This window comes from Ovis aries, chromosome 13 (assembly GCF_016772045.2).
Source record: "Ovis aries strain OAR_USU_Benz2616 breed Rambouillet chromosome 13, ARS-UI_Ramb_v3.0, whole genome shotgun sequence".
Lineage (NCBI taxonomy): Eukaryota > Metazoa > Chordata > Mammalia > Artiodactyla > Bovidae > Ovis > Ovis aries.
In genome coordinates this window covers 35,490,390-35,513,639 of record NC_056066.1, presented here as the reverse complement: position 1 = coordinate 35,513,639, position 23,250 = coordinate 35,490,390, and the positions used below count along the sequence as shown (strand labels likewise).

General features: G+C 37.2%; 1 protein-coding gene across 10 annotated transcripts in view; it reads left to right on the top strand.

Moving 5' to 3' along the window:
• Positions 1 to 23,250, top strand: part of WAC (WW domain containing adaptor with coiled-coil) — an 81,364-nt gene that overhangs the window by 33,506 nt on the left and 24,608 nt on the right. For 6 of the 10 annotated variants that reach the window (XM_027976703.3, XM_060397449.1, XM_042230640.1 and 3 more), the window contains exons 4-7: positions 11,955 to 12,061; positions 16,332 to 16,447; positions 17,028 to 17,140; positions 21,544 to 21,852. In XM_027976703.3, the coding sequence (XP_027832504.1) occupies positions 11,955 to 12,061; positions 16,332 to 16,447; positions 17,028 to 17,140; positions 21,544 to 21,852 (645 nt within the window). The remainder of the gene's footprint in view (positions 1 to 11,954; positions 12,062 to 16,331; positions 16,448 to 17,027; positions 17,141 to 21,543; positions 21,853 to 23,250) is intronic. The other 4 variants (XM_060397450.1, XM_027976705.2, XM_060397448.1 and 1 more) reach the window with 1 other exon arrangement.

The window sequence follows — 23,250 nt, the reverse complement described above, 5'->3', positions numbered from 1 at the left end:
GCCACTTCTTGTCCAGTTGATTAGAGTCAGGAGATGAAAATACTTGGAGACCTAAAGGCGTGCCAACACCTGCCTCTTTCTTTTGTTTGCTGTACTGTCTCTCTAAAGGCATTAGCTTGGGAGAAAGATATTTTAAGTTTTTCAGCTGCACTGTCTCCTGCTCATCCTTTTAGAGTCTCACAATAATTTTATAAATTTAACTAAAAATGCTTGTTATTTTTCATACTAACCTATATTTTTCTTTCAGAGGAATGCATTCTTAGACTAGCCAGCCAGCTAATATAAAAATAAGAAAGCATAGGGAGCAATGTGAGATATAATCTAATTACACTGCATAAAAATAACTATAAAGGACAGATGTGCTGTGGTGGGGGCTTAAAAATTCAAAAAAAACCCTTTATTTTGTATTGAGGTATAGCCAATTAAGTTGTGATAGTTTCAGGTAAACAGGGAAGGGACTCACTCATACATATACATGTATCCATTCTCAGTGGGGACTTGTTTTTTTAGATTGAGGGATCAGGGAGGGCTTTTCTAACAACTTGGCATTTAAACTGAAACTGAAGGATGACCAGGCAGTACACAGACAGCAGTGGGAGATAGTGGTGAGCAGGTAGAGTGTATGAAGGGTCTAGAGTAGGAAAGAACTGGGCATATATTCAGAGAAATGAAAGAGGCCAGTGTAGTCAAAGTGTAGTGAGCAATGAGAAGTTTGCATGGCTTCCCTCTGTACTCATTGAAATTCAAAAACACATGTCATAATCTGAGATACATGTTGAAAAGATTATTTTGATTATTCTGTGGTGAGTGTTTTGAACTGAAGATACAAATGAAAGTGGGAGGGCAGTTAGCTATTATGGTGAACCCAGTAAATTTCTACTGGAGTCAGTAAGAAGAGGCGCTTTTATTCCAGGATTCAGTCTGCATGGCCCCATAGTGCTCACTGCCTGTTTACTTTTCGTGGTATTAAGGCCAGTGCCTGAGATCGCTGAAGAGTTAAGAGTCCTGTGTTAATAATTTTTTTAGGAATATAAGTATGAGGCACTGAATCTTGAGGGCATACGCAGTTTGAAGGCCCTGGACTTTTCATTGTTACCTTGTTAATATAGCCCTCACCAAGAGCTAACAGAGGGAGGATAAATATCTTACTCTAAAATCTGCATCAGTTACCTAGTAAAAAGTCAGATGGCAGAGGTCAAAAGAAGTTACTAATATTCATAATATGGATTTCATATTTAGTTGTCATTTTTTGCAGTCTTGCACACCATTGCCTTATTTGACAAGTAAAGGTTGCTACAGAAGTTGGGTGACCTCTTCATTTTTATTTAGTGAAGTGTAGAGGCAAAATCTTTACTGAAGCCCAGATTGCCTGAATGAGGCTTGACTGAGTACTCTTCACTAAATGAGTGATTCTTAGTTAGACCCAACGTGCCCACCCTGCAAGAAGTTTTAAAAGTTATTTAAAAGAAAACATTAAGATATAACTCACATTCCACGCAGTTATCACCCTACCCCCTAGGGGGAAAATTTTTTTTCCATACCTATTAGCATCTTTCCCATTTTTCTCCCTGCCCACTCCATACTGCTGATCTGCTGTCTTAATAGATTGTCCTGTTGTGGACAGTCCATATAAATGGATTGCATGTGGTCTCTGTGACTGGCTTCTTTCACTTAGCATGGTGTTTAATAGATTGTCCTGTTGTGGACCTGTGGTCTTTGTGACTGGCTTCTTTGACTTAGCATGGTGATTTTGAGGTTTGGTTCATATTGTATCAAATATCAGTACTTAATTCCTCCCCCTGCACCAGGTTAAAGTTTATTCACCAACAGTTCTCAGTGCTTTTAAAGTTACATTCAAGTTTTCTGTAAGACAGTGTCATGTGCAACTTTTTCCGGATTCATGGGACCACACAAGATTGTTTGTTCAAAGCATTTCATGGAGTAGAATTTGAGAAATGATGGCAGACATCTAAGCTAGACAAGTAAAAGTCAAATATAAGATATGGTAGACTTTGGTATCCTTTTTTTGATGTGTAATTCACCTGCCATACAGTTCCTCCATTTACAGCTGTGCAGCTATCACCACAACCGATTTTAGAACGTTTTTATCATTCAGAAAGAAACTGTAGCTGTACCTGCAGCCCCACTCCCCTGTGCTACTGTATGTCAGCAGTCGTTCACCTCCTTTCTGTCTCTATAGAAAGGAGTTGGCCTATAGGGACGTTTTATGTAAGTGAAATTCTACAAGGTATAGTCTTGTGACTGGCTTGTTCACTTAGCTTGATATTTTCAAGGTTCATGTTTTAACGTGTAGCAATACTTGTTCCTTTTTGTTGAAGAATATTCTATAGTATAGACATAGGATGTTTTATTCATTTGTTAATCATTTGTGGGGCATTTAGTGTGTTTCTGTCTCTTGGCAGTTCCAAGTAGTGTGCAGTAAACATTTGAGACCCATGCTTTCATTTTTCTTGGACACATACCTAGAGGTGTAATAGCTGTGTTACATGATAACTCTCTCTATAACCTTTTCAGGAACTACTAGCCTGTTTTCCAAAACAGCCAAGTGTTTACTTCTATAGCAGCAACTTGTGGGAGAGTGCCAGTTCTCTACATCCTCACCAACACTTGTTAAGTCTGTTTCTCTTACTGGAGCCATCCTGATGGATGTGAAGTTGTCTATCATTGCAGCTTTAATTTGTATTTCCTCAATGGCTAATATTTAGCATCCTTTCATGTACCTTTTGGCCAGAGAGTTCCTACTAGCAGAACCAAGTAAAAGTCCTTTGCATATGATTTGCAGGTACGGTCTCCCATTCTGTGGATTGTCTTCTCGTTTCTTGATGGTGTACCTCAAAGCACAAAGTTTTTTATTTTGACCAAGTCTAATTTTTCTGTTTTTTCTTTTTTTTTGCTTGTGTTTTTGGCAATGATTTATGCCTTTAAGAGTTTTATAGTTTTTGCTCTCATGTTAATTCCTGTGATTTATTTTGTATGATGTAAGGAAGGGATACAACTCAGTTTTCCTTGTTGCATGTGCACCTTCTCAAGTGTTTTGTAAACTCCCCATTTGTAGCCTGTAGACAAGTGTGAGTAATACATACCATCTGCACATGTTAAAGAGTAGGAAATAAAAGGACAGCTTCAAAGGAAATGATGTTAAATGTAATTTGCACAGAGTAGTTGGTATCAATGTGCTGCAAATATTTGCATATTCATTTGTTATAAAGATACAAGATAGCAGTACTTTTTAAAATAGTCTATATTAATGAAAGTGCTGTATCTCTCATTTATGTCTAAAGTTTCATTATTTTTGGTCCTAACTCATGTCTCCTTGATGCCAGCAGGTGTATTATATGGCATTATTGTTGGTGACGAGATTTTTGTAAGAGTTGAACATTTTGGTAAAAGTTCAAAACAAAACTCAATACAGTACAATGTGTGCAACAGTTAACATTTCTAGAAAATTCAGCAGGTTGAATAAAGCAGAACCAGGTTCTAGGCTCAGTTAATTAGAAGCTGATTTTTTTCAGATATAAAATGGTTCTTTGAAAAATGTCCTGTGCAGAGTAGTTAAGTCCAGTTAGCTACAATTTTTACTTTTCATCACCAGGTACCTCATATGCAGTCGGTAAATCGGCATCAGTATAATGAAGTTGTGTTGACTCATACATGAAAAATTTTTTTCTAGGAAATGCAAATCAGAATAGCAGGAGTAGGATAACTTTCAAATTGAAAGGGAAAGCCCTTATCTAGCTGTACAGGCAAGACCTCTAAAGAAAATTCAAGCCTGCTTTCCTCTCTTTGCTTGGCTTCCTTTCTGTGGCAATTTATACTTTTCTGTCCATTTTTTTTTATGGTAACCTTGTTACCCAGAATTTCATTTCCATGTTCTCAACCCCAGTAATTTAATATCCCTTGAAGCAATCTGCAAACATACTGAGCTGCTTGTCAGTGTTCAAGTTTTTGTTAGTGCTCCAGTTATGATAAAGTATAGTTTTGAGTGATTTGCTCCTGTTCTATTTTCCCCATAAAACTTCTATTTTTAGTGTGCAATTTTGCAGAATTTAAGGTGTTTCTGGAAAACATTGATTGTTATGCAGAAATGCCCATTACAGGTAGATGACTTTTTTTGTGAATTCCCCCTGACCTTTAAGTGAAGTCTTTCTCTCAAAATATTTACAGCTGCATTGGATCTAAGTTTTGGCACACGAGATTTTTGTTGTGGCATGTGGGCTTTCTAGTTGTGCGGATTCAGTAGTTGCAGTGCAGGGGCTTAGTTGCCTGACCAGGGATGGAACTCTCGTCTTCATTGGAGACCTGGACCACTAGGGGAGTCTGAAATCCCCTTATGTTTAAGTATCTGTGGTCTCTGATTCTAACTGATGAGAGAAGGACACTTGGAATAAAGTGTGGTCTGGATACTATTAATATATGTGTGCATGCTCAGTATGCCTGACTGTCCTGTGACCCCATGGACTGTAGCCCGCTGGGCTGCTCTGTCCATGGAATTTCTGAGAAGGGAATACTGGAGTGGGTTGCCATTCTCCTCCTCCAGGGGATCTTCCTAACCCAGGGATCAAACCCACGTCTCATGTCTCCAGCATTGGCAGGCAGGTTCTTTACTACTAGTGCCACCTGGGAAGCCCTGGTCTGGATCCTGACCACCAAAACCATCTTGGCAGAGAAAGTGCCTGTAAAAAATTCAGATCTTAAGATCCCATCTCATAGAGTGTGAATCACTGTGAAATTAACTTTGAATTCTACATTTTTTACTAGATTAATATTTGAGGTCCACTGCCGAACCTTATTCAGTCATGCACATTATCTGCTTGTATTAGTTTGAATAGCAGTTTGGGGTGGTGGATGTACTTGAGATCTTCATTTATTATAGGTGTACCTTACATATGCTTCCCAGTTTCTTAGAGAAAGCATTAAGACTTAATTTCTAAGTTTGAGGATGTCGTAGGGAATTCTAGTGGTTATCTTGTTCTGAATAAGGACACAATGCCATATTTTGCCCCTGAATAGACTGGAAACTTATTTCATCTTTAGAAAAGCTAATTGCATTTCCTAGTCTTGTTTGTTTATATAGAATTGTGTGTACTTCCCACTTTCCATTTAATATCCAAGTTCCCTTTTCTAAATGGGAGGGCAGTCTAATTGCTTAATGCCCATTTCTTGCTGAGTCAGATGAGTTTCGCTACATTTTTGGTCCCATTTCCCATGGTACTCTTAGGACTTCATCTTTCTCGGACTGTAGGTTATAGCTGTCTTACTCTTAAGATCTAGCTTCTGAAGTTTAGAGGTTGACAAGTACGAGGGGTTATTCTGCCCTTTTAAATAGTGAAGATTCTGTCAGGGAGAAGGGCAGCATCTTGCACTGTTAACATGAACTGTCTATCATTTGCCTGGTCCAGGAGTTGGCAGACTTTTTCTTAAAGGGCTGGATAGTAAAAATTCTAGTCTCAAGGTCCACACAGTCATTGCCACAGTTAAGAGAATAAAAGTAACTGTAGATAATACTTAAATGGCTGGCTGCACCTGTGTTCTGAAAGTCTTGAATACTTTTCATCAGACTTTAATTTCTTAAAGTTGGTTTAAATTTGTGTTACTTAAAACAGTTTCATCCCACTTAGTCACAAATTCCGCTTTTCTCGAGATAATTTTTTTCTTTAAAGTGGAGAGCCTTTTTCTTGGTAATGTAAAGAAAGCATAAAGGTCATCAGACATGTAAACAGCTATCGCTTCCATTACTTTGTTGAGCCAAGCAGCATCTATGAGACAGTCTCTCACCAGCATATATATATATATATATATATGTATGTATGTATATATATATGTATGTATGTATGTCTCTGAATTTAGCACTGAAAGTCTGAGTTCAAGTTTTATGTGTGGCTGTATTTTTCTTTGGATATGTTACCATCCACAGGTCATTTATTCTTTGTCTCGGCTTTAGACTATGCATTATACTGCTATTACCAAAATAAAAAACACTTTTCTTATCCTGAAACATACAAATCCCATCATGGAGTGGGATATAAAAATTTATGGGAGTTTTTAAGATGAAGTATGAGTTTTCAAAGAAATACTGTTTGTAGCACTCCTTAGGTAATGGCTGTGGAAAATCATAACCATAATCATTGTTCTGATCTTGCTTTTCTGCCTGCTTGATACTTCAGTTTGGAAAGAACTATATGGAGAAATTAAAAGTCTCAATGGGATGCTCACCCCACCCCCACCCCCCCAACTCCAGATACTTTGGAAGATAATACGAACTGTAGCTTTTGTAATAGTTACCTTTGGTTCAGCCAATTATAGTCATATTATTCAGAGGCAAATCTTCCCTGCCCTGAGTTCTTAAGTGCATCCTTCTGACCCTAATCTAGAGAGCCTGTTGCCTGCTTTATCATGCTTCCTGTACAACCTCTTACTTATTTTGGGTTCTATTTAAGAATTATCAGTTTATTCTTAGCCTTTCAGTAAAATATCTGTGTCTTAATCTTGCTCCTCACTTTTTTGGGGAGCCACGCCTTTCTGCTTACGGGGTCTTACTTCCCCAACCAAGGGTTGGAACCATGCCTTCAGCAGTGAAAGTGCAGAGTCCTAACTACTGGACCGCCAGGAAATTCCTCCTCACTTCTTTTTTTAAGTTGGTAGTTTTGCTAAGTGTTCTAGATGAATCTGTCTCATAGAATGTGGAATCTAGTCCCTATCAAAAAGCTCCTGTTTCTGAAAATAGCTTTCCTCTTAAAGGCTGATTGAGTTTTTTCTCTGGATTCTATTAAAGTCTTAGACTAGTGTGTCTTGATGCTTATAGTTTTTAATTGTTATGTTGTGCCCTCTGAAAACACTTAACAGACCTAAAAGCTGTCTAACATGTCATTTGTTCAGAGGTTAAGCACTTTAGTACTAATTACCACTTTTTTTTTGAGTTTTCATTGATATGAAGAATAACACTAAAGTGAATTCCTGTGTCTTAAACTCAAGAGAGATCAGTAGATCTCATTTCTAATATATATTAGGCTTATAGAGGACTCTGCCTATCATGTCTTTTACCACATCTTCAGTGTGGCACCATTCTTTCATAAATTTACATCTTGCTCAAGAACATATGCAAATAAGTGTCAGGGCATCTAACCCAGGCTTCTTAAAGAACTACTCTGGGGATCGTTTCAGTTGGTAAGACTGGCCATTCTTTCCTTCATTATTGCAACATATTTGTGGGAATTTCCATGGGATTCTCAACTCATAGGGTATAAATGTGATGTTCTCTAGGCCATATTACTAGTTCTCTTTCACTTGCATGCAACTGTAAAGCTGAGTTTTTAAAAATAGTTTTTAAGTTACACCTGAAAAGTACAAATTTTGGTGTAGATCTGAGATTTTCTTTTTAAAAGTCTTAATTTGGATTTTTTTTCTTTTTAACTGAATGTGTTGGGGTCCCCAGACCACCCCCCAGGCTTGGTGATTGTCTTAAGAGGAGTCACAGGACCTAACATTCATTACCACGGCTTTGTCTTAATAACTGCGAAAGAACAGAAAGTGACGTCGGCAAAGGGAAAAGGCATGTGGTGCAAAGTCTGGAGGACACGAGGTGCAGGCTTCTGAGAGTCTTGGCCCAGCAGAGAGACACAGCACACCCTTCATTCCTCCAGCAGCGGACTGTGACAACACTGGTGAAATGTTGTGGACTGTGGAAGCTTATTAGAGATTTGGTACCCAAGGTTTTTATTGGATTTGGATTCTTATGTAGGCATCTCTGCCTGATTTGAACCAGAAGTCTGGATTCCCAGTAGGAAAGCAGGTATTCAGCATAAACCATATCTTCTACAGAAAGGCTTAGGCACAGTGAACCACTCTTAACAGTTACTGTTGTGGAAACCCTGCTGAACAGTCATTGTGCTAGCCGAGGACCAACTGTGCAAGCTGACTTTTCTAAGAATGGCAACCTCAGGCTGGCATGTTAACGTCCCTGTACACGGAGCTTATCCTTGACTGATTGCTTCTTTCGATTGTGTTTAGTCTTAAAATGTTTATTGAAGAATTTGACTACTGTATTTTTTAAAAAGTTGAGAATGTTTTACATAAATACATACTATCCAACAAGGTACATTTAAACAAGTAGATGGAGAAACCACTAGACATCTTAAGCAGCAGTCTTGTTTTGTTGGGAAATTTTCCTCTCTTGTACCCCTTCATTTTCCTAGGTACATATCTTTTGTCATATCATTAGCTTTATTGGGTCTCTGAGTCTGCTTCTAGCTTCCCCAATAGGCTGTGTTCTAGCCAACGTTAAGTCTTGGTTATTCCCTTTCCTCTTGCCTTGCTGCTGCTCATTCTGAGCTCATAATGCTTGTTTTTTACGTTACTATGTGTGAGTTCCCTACCTGTCACCTTTCCAGTGGAACAGACTTCTTGCTCCACTTCTGACTTCTTAGATCTGCTGACCATTCCAGTTGAGTATGTGAAACCTTAGGTTGTCTTCTGTCCTAACCCACCTCTCTTACCCATTTGGAGGCATACCTTGGGGAGATTGCCATTTTGGTTCCAGACCATTTCAGTCAAGTGAATATTGCAATAAAGTGAGACACAAGCTTTTTTATTTCCGAGTGCATGTAAAAGTTTATGCTATACTATCGACTGTTAAGTGTGTAAGGCATTATATCTAAAAAAAATGTACATACCTTAATTTAAGCTCCAGTACTTTGGCCACCTTATGGAAAGACCCGACTCATTGGAAAAGACCCTGATGCTGGGAAAGATTGAAGGGAAAAGGAGAAGGGGACAGCAGAGGATGAGATGGTTAGAGAGCATCACTGACTTTAGTGGACATGAATTTGCATAAACTCCATAAGATAGTAGGGACGGGGGAGCCTGGCATGCTGCAGTCCATGGAGTTGCAAAGAGTCAGATACACCTAAGCGACTGAACAACCACCTTAATTTTAAAATAGTTTTATTACTAAAAAAAAAAAAAGCTTTTTTGTGAGCCTTCAGGAATCCTAATCTTAAGGTCTTGCCGCTATGTTGATGGCCCTAACAGATTGGGGTGGTGATTACTGAAGGCTGGGCGGGCTGTGGCGATTTCTTTAAGACAATGCATTTTGCCGGCTTGGCTCTTTCACGGATGTTTCTCTAGCATGCAGTGCTGCTTGATAGCATTTTGTGTCTTTCAAAATTGGAGTCAATGATTTCCAAGCCTGCTGTTGCTTTTATCAATCAAATTTTTGTAATATTCTAAATCCTTTGTCATTTCAAACAGTCTTCACAGCATCTTTACCAGCAGTAGCTTCGCTCTTAAGAAACCTTTCTTGATTCATCCATGGGAAGCAGCTCCTCATCCGTTCAGGCTTTATCATGAGAGGCAACAGTTCAGTCTCCTCTTCAGCTCCACTTCTAGTTGTCTTGCTGTTTCCACCACATCTGCAGTTCCTTCCTCCACTGAAGTCTTGATAAGACTCAGAGTCACGTGTGAGGGTTGGAATGCGTTTCTTTCATACTCCTGTTAATGCTGATATTTTGACCTCTTACCAGGCATGAATCATAAATGTTCTTGATGGCATCTAGAATGATGAATTCTTTCCAGAGGGTATTTAATTTACTTTACTTCAGACTCATGTCTATGGCAATTATGACTTTATGAAATGTATTTCTGAAAAAGAACAGAAAGTTGAAATGACTCCTTGATCCGTGGGCTTGCACAATAGATGTTAGCAGGCCTGAAAACAGCATGAATCTTGTATGTTTCCATCAAGCTCTTGGGTGACCAGGCATATTGTCAGTTAGCCCTAGTACTTTGAGAGGCGTCTTTTTTTCTTAACAATACATCTTAATAGTGGGCTGAAAACATGTTGTAAACAGATGTGCTGTCATCCAGGCTTTGTTCCATTTATAGACAGAGAAGATTTAGCATAGTTCTTAAGGGCCCTGGGATTTTCAGGTGGTAACTGAGCATTGGCTTCAACTTCAAGTCACCAGCTGCCTTAGTTCCTGAGAGAGTCAGCCTGTTCTTTTAAGCTTTGATGCCAGGCATTGACGTCTTCTCTGTGTGAAAGTAATAGAAGGCTGTTTCAATCTATGTTGAAAAATTTGTTGTTTAGTGTAGCCACCTTCATGAATGTAAGATTTTAGCTTGATCTCCTGGTGACTTACCGCAATTTCTACATCAGCACTTGCGGCTTCACTTTGATGTTACAGAGGCAACTTCATTGCTTCAGCCTCAGGAACCAACCTCTTGGCTTCAGACTTTTCTCTGCAGTTTCCTCACCTCTCAGCCTTCATAGAATTGAAGAGAATGTGTGCTCTGCACTAGGCTTTGGCTTAGGGGAATGTTGTGGCTGGTATGTATGATCTTCTCTCCATCTGAACTCAAACTTTATCGATATCAGCAGTAATGCTGTTGTGCTTTCTTCGTGTGTTCACCAGAGTAGCACTTTTAATTTTCCTGCAGGAACTTTCTTCCTGCATTCACATTGGCTAACTGTTTGGTGCAAGAGGCCCAATTTGCTTTCTGTCTTGGCTTTCAACCTGCCTTCCCCGGTAAGCTTAACCATGTCTAGCTTTTCAGTTAAAGTGAGAGATATATGACTCTTCCTTTCACTTGAGCACATAGAGGCCATTGTAGGGTTATTAACTGGCCTAATTTCAATACCACTTGTCTCAGGGAAAATGACAGCCCGTGGAGAAGGGGAGACATGGGGGAGCAGTCAGAACACACACATTTATCATTTAGGCTTGCCATCTTGTGTGGGTGTCATTTGTGGTGTTTCAAAACAAATTCAATAGTAAATCAAAGATCACTCTCCACGGTTTACTGTAACAAAGATAATCACAGTGAACAAGTTTGAAATGTTATGAGCATTACCAAAATGTGACACAGAGACAAGAAGTGAACCAATGCTGTTGGAAAAATAGCACTGATAAGATTGACACAAACCTTCAATTTGTATGAAACTCAGTATCTGAAGTTCAGTAAAGCAAAACCCAATAAAACAAAGGTAGGCCTGTAGTTGTTCTTGTTGATTGAAATAGTTAATTTTTACTAAATTCTTCTCATAACCACCCTGATTCTGACTGCTAATTAATTTCCAGGACCACTGGACTATCTAAATTGCTCTTCCTGCTTCCAGGTTTTGTTCATTATTTTGTAGCCTCCATACCACTTGCTAGTTCATTTTCTGGGACAAGGAGTAGGTGGGAAGTTGAATTATGTTACCTTTATGATGAAAAATTCATGGAATGAAACTGAAATACTAGCACTTACTTTGGTAGTGGAGCTTTTGTATTACTAATCAAGTCTGGATTTTTAGATCTTGGCTTTTCTTAAGATAAAACTGGCATCCCTGATGGTCATGGTTCATAAAATTCATGAATTACTTTAAAGCAACTGGTCATGTGGTGAGGAGATACGATGTCATTTTCATCATCTTGAAAGCAAGCACCTTCCCTGAAACTTAACTTTTTGAAAACTTTATACTGTTTTAGTTAAAATTTGTCAAAACTTTAAAGAGCAAGTGTGGAAACTTAAAGAAGTTGGAAAGTAATTGCAAAAACTTAGTAGATAATTGAGCCTTCCCTGGTGGCTCAGATGGTAAAGAATCTGCCTGCAATACAGGAAACCTGGGTTTGATCCCTGGGTTGGGTAGATCCCCTGGGGAAGGGAATGGCAACCCAGCCCACTGTTCTTGCCTGGAGAATTCCATGGACAGTGGATAATTGGGTAATTGTCACTTTTGTTCTCTCATCAGTGGAAATTTTGGCCTTTTTAAAAAATGTATGTTGTGTCTTTAATACAACTTTAAATTTTTAAAAAAACTACAGTTTGCTAGAAATGACAACAATTCAGATTTGCAATGATGAATTAGTGATATATCTGTAGTATGACGACAGCCCAGTATAAACATCAGCTATGACTTACTTAAAATTCTCTTTGCTTTTTATTTTTTAAAGGGACCAGTTACTCTCCCCAAGAAAATTCACACAACCACAGTGCTCTTCATAGTTCAAATTCACATTCTTCTAATCCAAGCAATAATCCAAGCAAAACTTCAGATGCAGTAAGTATATTAATGTTTGCAGTTTTGTTTTTTGAATATGTTGCAAAATTTTAAAAAATCAAAGTTGATCTTAATGCGCCTGAACTAATGAGCTAGCTTTAATATTAAAACTGAGGATAGTCTGAATATGCCATCTTGATATTGTTTCATTAACATCCTTTGGTGGAGCAGAATTTACCGTTGTGATACTTGAGATACAAAGAACTTCAGATTGTGAAACTTGTGTCTTGACTTGAGCTTTTTTTTTTCTTTTTTTTTTTTCATAAACTTCTGTTTTTAAAATCTATAAGTTGAGTATCTACTATATATTATATAGCCTACAAAACATTAGTGATAATAGAGGTCTCGGTCCTGAAAGGCATGAAACCCAGTGAGAGACTGTACGTTTTTCTAAAAATGAAGTAATTGTTAATGAAGTAGTTTGAACTTTTTAAAGTTAGGATTCAAATGAAAGTTCTAATACATTCATGCAGAAATAAGATTTCAACTTTCCAAGCAGATGATAGATTTTTGATGTATAGAACAAAAGAAATACGGAGACTGACAATAGGTCGGTAAACCATTAGATCAGTGCATGTTAAGGTCCTGGGGGAGCCCTCAAGAGGGGACTGAGCCTGGATGAAGAGGCTGTGCTGGCCAACAGGCTGACTGTAACCCATGTAGTGGAAGAGATCTGAATTTGTGTAGCATGGAAAGGAACAGCACCTACAAAAACATAAAGTGTGAAAAAGCACTTTGGAGAACACAGGTTTTGCTGGTGTGGAGAAATGGTAGGAGCTCAGGTTACAGAGAGAATGGGGCCAGATCACACAGCGTTTTCTGCTTCCCAGGGATCGTGGACTGTATGTGAAGGCAGTGGATAGCTCCTCAAGGGCCTAGTCAGAGAATTGCTGTATTTGCACTTTAGAAACCATCTGATAGCAGTGTGGAAAATCCATTACAGGAAGGACAAAAGGACAACTAACTGAAAGGCCAGGAAAGTATTGGCTGAATCTTGCAGGCATTGGTTATTCAGGTGGTTATCGTACCTTAAGTGGTATTGAAAACTCTTGGGGTTTATTATTTTTTGTCTCTTGCTGAATCAGTGTAATTAGTACATTTCCAGAGAAAATTGGGACATCAATGATTTTCATTAAAAAAAACTTTGCTTAGTTTTAAGTATTAGGGTCTGTTCGTGAAAACAAATCATATTGGTTATTTTAGCACAGAGAATTTCAAACACACAAAACAAAAAGTAGCATAGATAGTGATTACCCCTGAGGACTGGAAACAAAAGGAAGAGGTTGGGGGTTATCAGAACCTAATTGCTCAGAGGAGGAGCCCGGCACAGTTCTCTGAGGGATATAATGAAAGTTTCTGATTCTGGATTGAGAGCTGGAAACTGGGATCCGCTGTGGCTGCTTTCTCCTGCCTTTCAGTCCTCTAATGTCTGGTATTGGCAGACTTAACAGAAAGCCAGCTGGCTAAATAGAATGTAATTTGCATTGTCCCAGCCTTAGCATCACAGAACATAGGATGGTATTGAGATCCAGATAGCAGCTTGATAAACTTTCACAGGTGTTATCATCACACTGCTTCTGCTGAATCATTTTCACTAAGAAATATACTGAATATTTTACAATGAGTATCCATTTTTGTGAAAAATAGCCCCATTAATTAAACAGTCTAGGACTAACTTCATATTCCCTTCATCACTATTTAGATTTTGTGTTCATCTGCTGTTAGGACAGAGGCGGGCCATGTAGACATTGTTTTGGTGAAAAAAAATTCTTTATTCAGGAAAAATAGTTTCTGATTATCTTGATTTTCAGGAAATAGATTGGCATAATGAAATCAGCATAAATAATGGGTATCAGAAAGTTTGCAACATCCAGATTCTAAAGGGTGTCGGGATTTCATTATGTGAGTGACAACAGAACAGGGATTAAATGTCATGTGTTTTTAGAATCAAGGTTCCCCTTTCTGTAAATTTCAACTCTAGGTATATAATTAACCTTCAAGTGGTGGTCTTTTTCATCATAATGTACCCAGTGGGCATGACAGTTTTTTACAAACCGAGTTTAATGTTACCTGAGAAGCTGGCTTTTGAACATTAGTAATCTGAAGTAATCTGAAGGTTACTTTCCAACTAAAAATCACTTCTAATAGACTTTTTTTGAGTAGTAAAGTAAAATATAAAATCACCATTGATTAATATTTTTGTAATGAAAGAGACGCACCGATGAATATTAGGTAGCCCAGGTTAAAAAAAACACATTATTTTAACCCAGGTTAAATAAAATATCTTAAAATTATATTTGTCAGTCACACCTCAGTAAAGTGGAAAATAATACAATGGGAAGAACACATGGGAAGAATAATACAATGGAACACCTGCTTTTGCATATCAGCATTTAAGTAATTTCCTTGTTTCTTTAAAAGATTCCTTCCTTAACCTGTTTTGGGCGATAGAAATAGGGTGGAGAAGATGAACTTAAATAACTAGTATGTGATTGTAATGCTGTACCCTGGAGCACATTTTGTTAAGTAAGATATTAACTTGTACTAACCTAGGATTTGATAGACCCATGCTCTTCGAGCTTCTGGTCTGTGAACTTTTAACTCATTGTCCTGCAGGTTGTGCCACAATGGAAATTAGTTGTCATTAAATACACTCTTTAGTTGAGCTATGGTATATGTTTGTTTTTTAAAGCAAGACCTTTGGCTTGGGAAGGTCTTGTGTTTATATATATTCTGATGCAAGCTCCTTGTCTCCTCCAGGACAGGTCACAGTTTGCATAACCATCACTTTTGAAGAGCACTCACTGGCTTAGGCCTCTCTGTTCTACTCTGATGTCCTCTGTCCGCCTTTAGACCGAACTAGTAATCCCATGTAATCACCTGCCCAGCAAACCAAATCTTGCAAATACATCCATAGCGGGCTTTGTTGGCATAATAATTTAGATCTAGGGGGTGGTAGATGGTAGAGAAGAACTGTTTTGAGTTTTGCCTTCTGGATTGGATTCCTGCAGCTGGTGAAGCCTTCTCCTGGCTAGAGTCGGGTAGGGTGTTGAGCATTAACTCTCCCTTGATCTCTAGAGGTTTGGAAGCACTGGGCTGATTTCCAGCAGCTTCACAATTTTGAAATAGCCGGAGAGCAGAATCTGCAGTGTTTCTTCAGCTATGCTCAAAATTGTTGTGACATTTTCAAAATTGGTGTTGATTTAGTGGAAATAATAGGTACCCGGAAACCTGAGTTTTGATCTTTTGTTCTGTCACTCATTAGTTTTGTGATGTATGGACATGTTCTCTTAGCTTGTTCCTATGTGCTAAATTCAAGCTGAATAGGCAGTGCGTAAGAATTCATTTCTTGAAGTGTTCAAATTGTGTCCCTCTGCACAGTGGTGAACAAGAAAGAAGGATGAACTCCCAAAGTATAACTCTTGCTTCATTTTAATCTCAAAGCTGCTTGGTAAACAGTTATCAATAAATTCATGTAATACTAGGATTTCCCCCAGATTTCCTGGAGCTAGTGCAGGCAGTTAAACATTACATTGTTGAGATTAGTTCCATGAGCACTGGGCCTTTCAGGTAATTTTTAATTCCATGGTAATTTTACAGTGTCTATGAAATGACCAGCAAGAGACTATCTGAGAACTAAGACAGACCAATTTTAGTTCTGGGAAAATGAGTGCTATGCTGCTGATGCTGTATGTTGTGCGAGACAAGTTCAGTTAATACTTGACATGTCTTGTGGATTGTGAAGCTGGAGCAAATTCGTAGCTTTTAATATCCTGTGTTTATACTGAAGCTTTCTTGTGTGTGCTTTTATCCCCCATTAAGTAACAGTGAATACAAGCAGGTTGTTCTCTGTTACACTGATTACTGTTGTGCCTTAAAGTGTTCAGAACTGATGTGCTCTCATGCCATCAAGCCAGTCAGTTGAGAGTGGATTCTCTGTGTGACTAGACTTCAGCAGTTAAAATTGTGGTGATGGGGGTTTTGTAATGCTTTTCTAAGGTTAGCATGATGTTAATTTCATGTCTTTCTTCTTGTACCTAGTAAAGATACTGAACTGTTTAATTTGATACTTTATGGAGTGGAGTGTTCCATTGTTACAGTTGAAGGTTTTCTTAGACTAAGAGCTCCTAAAGTGTACATGCAGATGATTCCATCTCAGATGAGGGCACCTTTGTCTAAGGTCTTTTCCCCATGTGTGCTTGTAAAACCATTTACAGTCTTAATATATCAAATGATTAAATTATATTAACATTTTCTAATTTTTTTTAAGCCTTATGATTCTGCAGATGACTGGTCTGAGCATATTAGCTCTTCTGGGAAAAAATACTACTACAATTGTCGAACAGAAGTTTCACAATGGGAAAAACCAAAAGAGTGGCTTGAGAGGTATTTGTGCTTAATTGAACAGTATTTCTCATCCTTGATTCTACAGGCTAACATCTTAGGGCGCTAAACACTCTAAATTTAGGTTTCTTAATGCTATTTAGGTTTCTTAGTGCTATTCATCACTTCTCTTCTTAATTAAAATGTTGACCATTGTCTGTGTTTTCCATAATTTTTCTTAAAAAACAAACCTAAAAACTAGGACAGATGAGCAGCTGTCCACAAGGTCCTTGTAAACAGTATATTTAATTTAAAAACATACTGATCTACATTTATTCATCTTTTCTATAATTTGTATTAGAAATCTTCATCTTGTAGGACAGTGTTTCCTTCATGTAGAATGTAGAAATATTGTTACCGTGTTGAGTTGTAGGGTTCATGGCATGTAAATAATCAGTGTAATGTTGCCGTCAGTGAGAAGCATTACTGTTGTTGCTGTGTCCCAGGTCCCACACCAGTTACATGACATCACTGCCTTGTTCTTTGATGTTCAGTGTACTGTTTCCTTAAGCATTTGACCAGAAGTGTTGTGTAGATTCATTGTATCTGTTATAATTTTTATGGGTTTATCTTTTATTTTTAGAGAACAGAGACAAAAAGAAGCAAACAAGATGGCAGTTAATAGCTTCCCGAAAGATAGAGATTACAGAAGAGAGGTGATGCAAGCAACAGCCACTAGTGGGTTTGCCAGCGGAAGTAAGTATTAATTTTTTTCTTTGAACTAATGTAGTGTTTGATTCATTCCAGTAGTTTGTTTACTTTACAGATATATGTGCATCGCCACTTATAATGTAAAATAGTTAGAAACATAACAGGTTTTTTCTTTTATGCTGAATCTGTCCTTGTAACCTACATTATTTTGTTTCTTGAAAAGGGAAAGAGTATATAATAGAATAGTACATAGTAGAATGAATATACCTGTGTATTCATCACTACTCATAATGGCTGTGATGTCACTGAGTTGGTTAAAAAGTAAAATTTTATGTTGTGGATTAACTTCTTAAAACAGGAGCCGCCGCAACATCCACCTCCCCCCATTTAAACTGGACATTGCAAACCTTCCTGGATTTCAATCTAATAATTAAAGGTACACAGATAGTGACATGAAGTGCCTGTTTTTGTGTTGGCAGTGAGAAAACTTGTTTATTCTTGTATTTGGAAATGGTTTCATAATGATCATAGATCTATGTGCTATCTCGGTACTATGGGCATACCTTCATGTTCTCTTAAGGTCAAATTTTGTCCAAGTTGAACAATATGGGTAATGTAAATTTATTTTTTTAATTCAAGTAAAGTTTGAATTTAAAGATTTTACCACATATGTTCTATTCCCAGTGACTTGTCTTGCCCAGAATAAAATTTAAATGCCACATAGAATTCTTAGGCTCTTTATCAAGTTTTGAGAATTTTAAGATGTGTTTTGGAAATTCTTAGACTTAAGCATATTTGAGTTCTCATTCTGTAACTCAAAAAAGTAGGGATATATTTGGTCTCAATAAAGGATATTGAACTTTTGATGAAAAATTATTTAAGGTGAAATATAATATAGTTCTGTAGGGCTGAATGTTTAAAATGTGTTTCTGGAAACATTAAACTTGTTATATTAAATTGTACTTGAGTTTTAGAAAATAAAAATGGTTTAAGATACTCTAAGAAATTAAGAATATTGTATTTTGATATAGAAGACTTTGGTTGTGGTCTCATTTTACTTAAGTAACTGACTTTTGGTGAATAACTAAACATGAGTGGCTTTTGCTTCCAGATTAAAAAAATACATAGTGCCCAGCTTGTGGTCCTCTTGAATAAATTATGGGTATCCAGGAAGACTGGCTAGTTGGGTGTAAAGATAACATATTTTAGTTATTAGGGCAGGCCTCTCCACATAAGAGGCTGGTGATTCCCAGAGAGGAAAAGACTACCGTCTAGTGTGTGTGTCCCTTCCAAGATAACCTAGGCACTTGTCCTCTCTTGCGGGTAATTAGAAATCTGATAGAAATGTTGACAGAAGTGAAAATACAAGTTTTGTCTGCTTAAAAAATATCTTTAAGAAAATGAAACCATAGTTGTATTTTTAAATTATCTCTGTCTTGTTTTTACTTTCAGAAGTGAAGTAAGTTTTTCTTCTTTATGATTTCAGAAGTTAGATATGTTTGTTACTAAAAATGAAAGAAGAAAAATATTTTAATCTCATGATTCAGGAACACTTGACATAAACTTTTTTTTCTAGCTGCATATAATAGTATATAAAAACTACATGTGTATGTATTTTATATCAAAATCAGATTATGTTACTGTTCTTAACCTTTTCTTCTACTCAATGATGTTTCAAGGATATAGGACTTCACAGGAGATCCAGTGGTTAAGACTCATGCTTCCACTGCAGGGAGCGGGGGTTTGATTGCTGGTTGAGGAACTGTGATTCTGGATGACTTAAGGCACTGCCAAAAAAAAATTATTTTTTCCAAACATATGTTTGCTTGTCATTTTATAATTTCACTTTTATTATGTTGATTGCATGCTGTTCCCTTTTTTGGACATGCTCATGTCCAGTAGATAATCCTCTGTCTGTGGAAACTGGTGTGGTTTTCAGCTTTTTCCTACAGTAAACAGTGCTGCTATTTCTGTGTTTGCCCACTGACCTGATTACTTCCTTAGTTAAATTCCTAGAAGTGTAGAGGAAGAGAGTGGGTCTGTGTTTGTGTTGAAATGTAGTCATATATTACACTTTTTGAGTTTTAAGTAATGTTTGAGAAAGGATTTTAGCTGTATTGCTGCTACTACTTTTTTTTTTTTTTTAAATTGGTCAACTGACTGTACCTGGTGTGAGAGTAATAGTTACTAAGCCTTTGAAGTACTTTGTCTACCAAAAACTGCTGGGAGAGTTTCCTCTGTGTCTGGTACATTGGTATGCATGTAAGGTGGCACTTAAAGCTTTGTTCTTCCTAACAGCCCACTAAAGAAGTATGGAGCAGGGAGCAGGAAGGATTGGAACACCTTACACGTAAAGAGAGAAAGGTAGAAGAAAGGATTTTTAAGAGCATTTTTAGGGTTTTGGGTTTTTTGGCAGTGTTGCAAATAATCCACAATTTGACACTGAAGTTGTATAGGTGAAATTTTAAATTTGATATCACTGCTACTGTAATTGCACTGATGTGGTTGTATTGTGTTCTGTTTGATTTTTAATCTTTAATCTGTGCCTTGTAGAGTGGTTGCTCTGTGGTTAGGGAAACTTTAAGTTGGTGTTCTTCAACAGTGACTCTACTGACATTCTGGGTCAGGTCATTCTTGGTGGATTCTGTCCTCTGTTGTAGAATGTAGAGCTTGTTCCCACCTCCACACTTAAGATCCCAGTAGCACTCCTCTCCTTGCCCCAGTCGTGACCATCAGAAGTGTCTCCAGACACATGCTTAATGTTCTTGTTGTGGGGATGTGCAGATCAAGTCACTTTAATCGTGTTTCTTCTTGAGTTGTGAGTAATAGAAAGCTGTTGGGGCCATAGCATTCTCATCTGCTGTGATTTTGCTGCTGTATCCCCCCCTCACCCTCAGAGTTTACACATGTGAGAAGTATCCTTAATTTTCATCTGAATACTTGATACATTTTGGCTGTAGTCATATAAAACAAAGGGCATTTACTTCATGAGGAAAGTGACAAGGTTGATGGGAATTGGGCATGTTTTGTTTTGTTTTTTAAAACTGTTAAATCTGTCTCTAAAAGCTTGTGGTAGTGTTATTTTCAGGAAGAAGCTCTAGAATAAATTTTTAAGTTGTATGTGCACTCAACTTGATGGTTTACTGATAAGTTAATATCAGGGAGCAGATGTTTGTGATCTGCTGTGGCAGCTCAGTCTGTTTATTTTTCTGGTACAGTAATAAATGCATCTTTTGTAACCCTGATTTTCATTAAGTCTTCAAGTCAAAAGACCTTGTTTTGATAATGACTAAAGTGGTTTTGGTTTTTTTTTTTTTTTTTGACAGTATCCAGTACTATACCCAGTACCTTTTGTTTGGCTATAATGTTAGAAAGTGTACATTGCCAACTTGAAAACTGATTTGTAGTTTAAGCATACTTCCTTCTTTGTGCTCTTGTGGTCTCTAGACTTGGAGGAACCATGAATTGGAAAAAAATAACACTGCATTCAACAGGGAGGGCATCCTTTGGTAATCACGTGCTTGAATCTTAAGATGTTTTTCTACATGGAAGTTGCTTTCATCCTTTAGTTACTGGGGAGACTATTGTAATTTAGGCTGGAGAATTTTTGATAAATATAAATTTTCTTTAACTGTGATCATTCAGATTTTCCTTCTTTTGTACTTATTTTGCAGAAGCAAAAGTATTTTGAGTTTAAAATTTATTTTTGTGGCTTTAAGTTGGAAGAGAATCTGTTTTTAACATACCTAAGTATATTTTTCTAACTTTGCTGCAGATGTAGGGCTTCTATTTTCAGATAGCATTATCTATAACTTTATTTTATAACTAAAATATCTGGTATTTGTTAGCATTTTTAAAATGATTTACTTAATGAATGCAGAGTTCTCCACAAATTCAGCCATCCTAAATGAGGTTGTTTTAGCCCTAGTACCAACAACTTTAGAGCCCACTAGTTAGCTGCTTCAGTATTCAGAAAAATCAGGCTAACAAAGTAATAATTCTTTGCAGTTGAACCACTGTGGATGATACAGTCAATTATTAGAGCCAAGATCCATATTTTAAAAGCATGGATCATTTGCTTTTTCTGTTTTTAAAATATTTTTTTAATTTGAGTGAAATGTTATAAATTCATATATTGATCTTTTTAAAAAATGTTCTGTTGGAACTATGGTGTGGTTCTAAAGAATCCCCCCAAACTAGTAGCCCACTTGAAATCTGAGAACAGGATTAATATTTATAGTCGATCTGAAATTCCTCTTCCAGTATTTGGATGTTTATATGCTAGTGGTAAAACTGCAGACACTAACTGGGCTTGCAGTTTTATAGAAAAGATGTAAGTACAAGTATGTTGCTAAATTAGCTGATGTTAAAGACAGGATTCTAACGTAATCTTTTTTCTTCCCCCTTCCGTCATTCCGACATCTCTTTTTCCGAACTCTGAACTAAAGTGGAAGACAAGCATTCCAGTGATGCCAGTAGTTTGCTCCCACAGAATATTTTGTCTCAGACAAGCAGACACAATGACAGAGACTACAGACTGCCAAGAGCAGAGACTCACAGTAGCTCTGCGCCAGTACAGCACCCCATCAAACCAGTGGTGCATCCAACTGCTGCCCCAAGCACTGTTCCTTCTAGTCCATTTACGCTACAGTCTGATCACCAGCCAAAGAAATCATTTGATGCTAATGGAGCATCTACCTTATCAAAACTGCCTACACCCACATCTTCTGTCCCTGCTCAGAGAACAGAAAGAAAAGGTATGCCGTTATTACTAGATGCTGCACGTTGAACTGTAGTGTGAGTTTCTGATTATATGACATTATTTCCGTCAGCTTCAGTGAGACTCTGAATTATAGATTCGTTTAAAAGTCTTTTAGAATGTTACTGCATAGATTAGATCTTGAGTTAGCTGTAATTAGTTTTTATCTCTTTAATTGTGGAGCCTCAGAACTGGTTTAGCATTTAACGCTTTGAAGTCAAGTGCTTAATTTTTAACAGTAATGGATAAAACAACTTATTAAAGCTAAATGAGTGTCCCATCACATGTGTATACAAGTAATTTTGGGTGTTCTGTGATAATTGTCTTCATGATTTAGTCTAGAAATTGTCTCAGTTTTCACTTAAATATGAAGAGAGACATTTAAAAACTTGTCATTTCCACATAACATGCAACTATTGGTTTCAGTTTGTGAATTAGATAGCTGAGTTATGGGCCGTAAGATAAGGAGTCTTATGTCTGAATTAGGACTTAGTTGAAAGAGTAAAGGTTAAAATTTGCAACCCAAATTCCAGTTCTGTGCTAATAACCATAGAATGTTCAAAAAAATTAGGAAAAAATTGGGAGATGATGGATAATGGGAAGCACGGTGATGGGATAAGCATATTTGCATAGACCAGTCACAGTCCCAGACTTAACACTGTTTTATGAAACTAAGGAAATTTAAAGGCATTAAGTAAACAGATCACTCTAATGAGTAGACTCATTAGCAGATTAGCATCAGTTAACTGTTGAGGAATTTTTCTTTCCTTTGGGTTTAGGAGATGTGACATGGACCTGTTGAGTGTTCAAACTTTTACTGTAATATCTGGCCCACTGTTTCACACTGACTTAATTTGTTGACAAAGGATTTAAGTATTTGGGTTTCTTTCGCTTCTAGTTTCTTCTCCTTTTATGTATGTTGTTTGGATTTCTCCTGTAGCAGTTTTTGCACATTATTAAACCATGCTTTATCATATAGTGCATAGTACATAAACAAGATATTCCAAATGTTGTCAAATTCCCCAAAGATGGCGTATCAGAATTCACTGTACAAGTTATATTTGCCCTGATGCAGGACTAAATTTCCAAAAGAGAATTTCTTAGAAAATCTGATTTAATGCATTAATTGTTAGTAGTACTTTCTAAAGAAAGTTTGGTTTTCCAGTTTTATCCGTTTTGTTTACAGAACATTTTATTTTTAAAAGCCTTTCTCAGTTTGGGGAAAAAAAAATCCTTTGGCCTTAAAAAAGATCTTTGGTATTTATCTCATTTTACCTCTTGTTCATTCAACAGCCTTTTTTTCAGCTCTTACCTTCATCTTGGAGTTCTTTTCTTCCCTGACTTCTAGAATACTGCTGCTCTTTAATTTCCCCACTCTTCTCTTCTTGCTCCTTAA